General features: G+C 20.7%; 2 protein-coding genes across 2 annotated transcripts; both read right to left on the bottom strand.

The window, feature by feature from the left end:
• PRSY57_1240700 (hypothetical protein) lies at window positions 1-892 on the bottom strand (the record flags this gene model as incomplete). The annotated part of the gene is made up of 1 exon (XM_012908820.2): window positions 1-892. A coding segment is annotated over one exon (892 nt), but the record flags the coding sequence as incomplete, so codon positions are not given.
• A 1229-nt stretch (window positions 893-2121) lies between these two features.
• PRSY57_1240800 (RNA-binding protein, putative) lies at window positions 2122-7463 on the bottom strand (the record flags this gene model as incomplete). The annotated part of the gene is made up of 1 exon (XM_012908821.2): window positions 2122-7463. A coding segment is annotated over one exon (5342 nt), but the record flags the coding sequence as incomplete, so codon positions are not given.

Here is a 7463-nt window from a genome sequence, read left to right on the forward strand (position 1 = left end):
AGTTATTCATATAATCATATTCTGCATGTGTTAAATCTTGATAATTTGATTTACTTTTCAAGCTTTCATAATCAAAAAAGGAATTATTGTTTGGATTGTTATCAACATTCATAAAATTATAATCATCCATATTATCATTCTTCTCATTTTTGAAATATTCTTTCTCCATATTAATATCATTTTTATTATTCCAATTTTGTTTCATATTATCATATATATTATTAGCACAAGTATTATTATAATTATTATCTGATAATTTATTCACATTTTTACTCGAATTATTATTCATATTTTCCTTTCCTTGTATTATATCTAAAATGGGTGCATCCCTATTCGATTTATTATAAAAATTATTACTATTATTATTATTATTATTATTATTACTATTATTATTATTATTACTACTACTACTACTATTATTATTATTGGTTATATTATCCGTTCTATTTTCGATTTTTCTTCTTATTAAATAATTATCAGCATCACTCGAAAACTCCAATTCTTTATCTTTTAACACATTTAAAGTTGGATTAAAAATTTTATTTATTTCTTCAACCTTTGTTTCATCTATATCACTTTTTTTCTGTTGATGAATATATAACTTTTTCGCATTCTCATTAATACAATTATTACTTGGTATATTTCCTTTTATTCCAACAATATCAGAAAGTTGTTTTTCAATATCATCATTTTCAATTATTTCTACTAAATCATCAGTATCCTTATCTAAATATTCTTTCTTCATATTATTAACACACCAATATAAATGCTTATTTTCTAAATCTTCATATTTCTCTTTTCTCCTTCGCCCCTTGATTGTTCTAAAAAAAAGAAAAAATTTCTTTTTTGGAGACAAATTTATGGTCTTCCCCAGTTTTACAAAATTTATCATTTTAAAAATTAAAAAAATTAAATATAAACAAATGAAAAAAAAAATATATATATATATATATGTATGTAACTACACGATAAATTATATATACATATATATTATGAATTGCAAAATGAATATGTCATAAAAAAAAAAAAAAGAACAAACAAGAAAAAGCCTTTCTCTTTTTTTCTTTTTTATACTAGTGTATTTATTATTTTTACTTATATAATGAATACACGGTATATATATTATACCATATACTTTATATATATTAAATATATATATATTAACCCATATGATATTTAATTAATCTTACATTTTTAATGCGTACTAAAAATGTATATAAAATTAATTATATATTTTTTTTTACACAAAAAAGTGAAATGCTAAATATTATACTAACATTTATACTTTATAAATATTTATACAATTTTTTTTTTTTTATTTATCTACATATTTATAACTAATATATTTGAATTTTTTTTTTTTTTTTTTTTTGTGTATTATTTCACTTGACGTTTTTTTAAACCTATATATAAATTTAAATTAAATAAAAATAAGAACGTCTATGTGTACGCAGCAAAACTGAGTTCTTATTAAAATTCATACATAATTATATATATATATATATAAATAATATATATATATGTATTTATATGTGTGGTAATAAATTTAGAGAAGTAAAAATGTATTGATCAAAATAAAATATAATAAATTAATAAAAGATTATTATATAATAATAGTATGTGGATTATATATATATATATATATATATATATATATATATATATATATATTTATTTATTCTTATATAAACTTTTATTGCATACTATCAATATGTACAGATGAATTATATGAAGAGATTAATTAAATAAAAAAATATATTGCAAATATATATATATATAAATTTATGAAAGAAAAAAAAAAAAAAATAATTATATATATATATATATATATATATAATATATATATGTATAAATTCAAATCCTTAATTAAAGAGTGAAAAAATAAATATATGTGTATTAATTAAATATATTAATTAAAAGCATGAAAAAATAAATATATGTATATTAATTAAAATATATTGAGGTGGAAAAAATAAATGCATATATATATATATATATATATTTATATATATTCTAGTTATTCATTGAATATGTATATATTTATATGGATGTATTTTAATTTTGGAAAGCACCATGTGCTATAATATACATATATATATGTATATGTTTTTTTTGAATTAATCATTTTTGAACATCATAAGATTTGACTATCTTAATTTTTCTTATATTCCATAACGCTTTGATGTGTCTTTCTAAATCCTGCTCGATTGCGTCCAATTCTTTATCCTTCATATTTTTCATATAAGGAATATTTAAAATTTCATGATCCTCTATGTCCTTTTTATTTTGTTCATTTTCATTTGCCATATCTTTATTATCATCAAACATTATATTCTCATTGTTTTTCAATATATCAGATAATTTGTTTTTATTCCAATCTTCTACATTTTGGAATGTGTCATTATTTAATCTTGTATTATTGAATCTTATATTATTGTTGAAAATATGCGTGTCATTATATGCGATATTATTATCTTCGCCATTATTATCCGTATGATCAATAGTAACATCATTTTCTATAGGATCTATAGTACCGTCATTTTCTATATGATCCATAGTAGTTTCATTCATAATATTATCAATATTTACATGCTTTCCTATATTTTCAATAATATTATCATTTGTTATATTATTTTCATACATTTTGAGTGAATTAAAATTTGAAAAGATGTCATAAATGTCATTATTTCCAAAAAACATATCATTACATATATTATAACAATTATCAAATTTATCCTTCCAAATATTTTTATTTATATATATGTGTTCCTCATTTTTAATATTTGTTTTATCAAAATTACTATAATATAATAAATCATTTTCTTTATAATTATTTTCTTCTTTCATCTGTATATTATAATTTGATGTATTATAATTCGTAACCGTATTTTGGTCCACACCATTTTGAATTGTATATTTGTCAATGTTATTATCGTTATTATTAAAACTTGTGATATTATCATAATAATTGTATTGATCATAATCTATTGTGTTCTGATTAATTTCTATCGCATCATCTAAAATACTTTTAATATTCAAATGAGTATTATATTCAAATTCATCATTTTCTTTTTCGTTTATATATTTTGGAGATATGTTTTTATTCTCATGAGGAAAAGTATTTAAAGTATTAACAATAATTTCATTATTCATATAATTCCTTGCAGGATTTTTATAAATAATATTGTTCATATTATCCATATTATTCTTACTATTCATTATATTTATATTATTATTACTATTATTATTTATCGCATTTTCAGGATATCCTATCCAGTTGGTGCTATTATTTCCTTCATCACATTTATCAACATAATCATCCTTAACATACAACATAGTATTAAAAAAAGATGCATTCAGGATATTATCAGAAGTTGTAGTAATTGTTGCAGTAGTTTTGTTCGTTTCATTTCTCATATTTTTGTTTATTAGTCGATTTTCTTCATTCGATATATTCATATATATATTAACATCTTGATTCATTAAATTATTACTTATGTCATTACTTGTAAATAAAGTGTTTGGACAAAATCCTGAGGCTGTTGTGTTCGTATTTGAATTCATATAATCACTTATTATCTTCTTATCATGGTTTCTAAAAGGAATGTCGCTAGAAGAATTATCAGTATTTTCATTAACCTTTGAAAATCCATGGTTATAAGTTGTGCTGTAATCATTTTGAGAATTATTATTATTAGGACAATTATAATTATTAGAGGTACTACATTTATATGGTAATTTATTATCATTCGAAAAATTATAATTATATATAAAATTATGATCATATGAATTATTACATTCATTTGAAAAATTATTTTTATTCTCCATGTTAATCTTATATTCCACAGAACCAAATAAATTATTACCTTTACACTTTTTATTTTGATCTAACATTATTGTATTAACATTGTATGAATTCCTATTTTTCTGGTAATTATTTTCTGTTAACATTTTGTTATTCTCCTTTTGGGGAATATGATATTTATTGATCTCATTGTCAAATGAATTGCTACAAGCAAAATTTTTTTTTATATTTTCCTTAATCTCATTTTTCTTGACTTCTTCACGTGGTTCGATTGAATTTTGATGTACTTTTTGTAATTCTGTTGCATGGAATAGTTTTTGTTGATTATTGAATAAATGCGGTGTATTCTTTGAATATTTTGGATGAAAAGATTTGTAAATATTTTTATTTTTATTTTCAAGGAATGTATCTCCATTAAATAAATGGGTGTTTGTAAATTTTCCTGTGTTAGAATTTTCCACAGTCATAACATTATTACTGCAATATTGATTCAAATTATTATTACTATTAATATTATTAATAATATTATTATTATTATTAATATTAATATTATTATTATTATTAATATTATTATTATTAATTATATTGTTGATTTGGTTACTTTTATTAGTATGATTAGTATTTACATTAGAATTAGTTTTCTTTTTATTATTATTATTATTATTCTTGTTATTGTATTGTTTGTTTGCTCCCATATTACCCTTATTGTTCGCACTTCTATTATTATATTGCCTCCTCCTATTAGGGGGAATATTTATAAAGGTTGTACCTTTGTTCGACAAGCTTTTATTTATCATATGATTTGGTATATTTTTTGAAAGTGTATTACTGGGTCCAATTAAAGTTTTTTTATTGTTATATTCGACTATATTATAATTATTATTATTATTGTTACAGTTATTATTATTGTTATTATTATTGTTATTATTATTGTTATTATTATTGTTATTATTATTGTTATTATTATTATTATTGTTATAATTATTATTATAATTATTATTATAATTATTATTATAATTATTATTATTGTTGTTGTGGTTCTTCGTACTATTCATATTAATGTTGATATTAAAATTTTTCATATTTCCAAAACTTTGTGAAAGATTATCTGGTATTAAAAACTGCCCAGTTTTTTTGAATTGGATTTTTAATTTCTTAAAATTGATACTGACAGTTTTTTGCACTAATTGAAATGTAGAATATAAATTTGACAACTCCACAAATGCATATCCATCTTGTCTGTCAATATTTACTACAAACCCATTATCTAGATGTAAATTAATAGTATCTCTTAATTGTATATTCGAAATGTCTTCACTTAAGTTAGATACATAAACACTTCTACCATATGAATTATCTGGCCTTGTACTAATATCAAATCGGGGACCTATGTTAACTTTTTCATCATTACTTTTTAAATTTTTGTTAATTTTATTCATATTATTATTACTAGTACTACAGCTACTATTATGATTATCCTTCTTATCATAATTAGAATTATTCTTCTCCGTTTGTATCCTTGCTTTTTTTAAACAGTCCATTATAGAAATACCCATGTGATATTTTAAACAAAAACGACATTTCATAGGACAATCATTTCCTCTATGTGAAACGTTATGACAATTAGGGCATACAAAAGAATTATTCGGACATAATGGCATAGGGTGATCTAAGGAATCACAACTTAAACATAATCTTCCTTGAATAAATGCTTCCAACATTTGTGAATTATTTAATATAACTGGTCTCTCAATACTCATATTTTCATTTAATGTTTTTTTTGAAACGCTACTATTAAAAACATCTTTTTCATTTGATGTATTCTTTGTACAATTGACATGAACACAATTATTTCCACCATTAAAAAAATATACGCCATTATTATTATTATTATTATTATTATTATTATTATTATTATTATGTATAATGTTCATATTACTATTTATACTATCTTGCATATTCGTTTTTGTAATAGCCAAGGAATTGTTTAAACTTGGAGTATTTTCATATATCTCAGATACATTATTCATATTATTCCTATTATTAGCAGTAGACCTATTTGTATCATTAAACATTTTTGTAACAATATTATTTGGTACATTTATATATGTTTTATTCCCAAATAAATTAACATTATTTATGTTATTCCTACAAGAAGAACTATCCTCTATATTTCTCACATTATAATTATAAGGTACATTATTATTCTCATCCTTCGGTTCATTCATATATGTGTACTCATTTGATATAATAGAATTCATATTATTTATTAAATTATTATTCTGTGAAATATGTACACCTAAAATATTTCCATTACCATTATCATTATCATTACCATTACCGTTACTGTTACCATTACCATTTTCATTTTCATTTTCATTCATTTTATTATTATTAATATCACTATTCGTATTATTAATTATATTAGACCCCAATTTTTCCTCATCCTTTTGGTCTACATTATGATATATATTATTTTTCAAGGTATGAATTGTACTATTCAAATTAGGTAAATGATTTTTTTTTTTATTACTATACTTTTTTTTTTTTGTATCAATATTTTCCTTTTCACTTATATGTTCAATTACATCATTTATTTCTTTTTCATCTTCCATACATGTTTTGCATTTTTCTAAATCATTCATGATATATTTAGTACCATCCATTGATATGCTATCATTTTGATTAAAAAGAAATTTATCTATATCATCCGGCATATCATTTTTTTCTTTTAAATTATCATTCATATTATCTACTAGAATATTACTTTCGTTTGTACTATTATTTTTTGCTATATTAAAATTAATGATGTCATTTACATTTTTTTGCATTAAAAGATACTTATTTGTATGAACAGGAATATTAGAAGTATCTTCTCTGATATTATTCTCATTCATAGTAATATGAGAAAATGGAGTGTTTTTAAATATATTTGTGACATTTTCAACATTATTATTATTATTATTATTTATATTATAACTATTGATATTATCATACAGGGAACAATGCGTTCCATCATTTATACATTCACTTTTATTATTATTAGCATTATTTTTAGTTTTATTTTTATTATTTTTCCTATTCATATATTTGTTCCTATAGTTCCTATTATTTTTATACTTGGTATTATCATCGCTTTTATTTTTATTATATTCATTATGATATATATTCTCATTTGTAAGTTTTTTTAACTTATCACCATTAATTGTACCCCTATCATTTATATAATTATTATTACTTTTAATATTCCCTATATTTTCAGCTGTCTTATGTATATTATTATTTTTATAATTGTTTATTATTATGTCAGGGTTTATATGTTCAATATCATTTTTTTTAATAAACATTTCATCTATATTATATTCATCTGTCCATCTTTTATGATTTTCATTAGGTACAAGATAATTCTTTTCCTCAGATCCCAAATTATTTGAATACATCATATTATTATTCATGTTGTTTATATCCCAAGTGTTATTCATGTCATTTTTGTCAGAAACAAAATTATTTAAATAAATTTCCTCCGATCTTTTTTCATTTTCTCCTTCAGATAATTTACAGTTAGATAAAGATACATTCACCTTATCCCATATATTCGTGTTATTATATCCATCCTCCAGTTTATTTTCAATACATTCCATATTTATTTCATCAGTAT

Source organism: Plasmodium reichenowi, chromosome 12 (assembly GCF_001601855.1).
Source record: "Plasmodium reichenowi strain SY57 chromosome 12, whole genome shotgun sequence".
Lineage (NCBI taxonomy): Eukaryota > Apicomplexa > Aconoidasida > Haemosporida > Plasmodiidae > Plasmodium > Plasmodium reichenowi.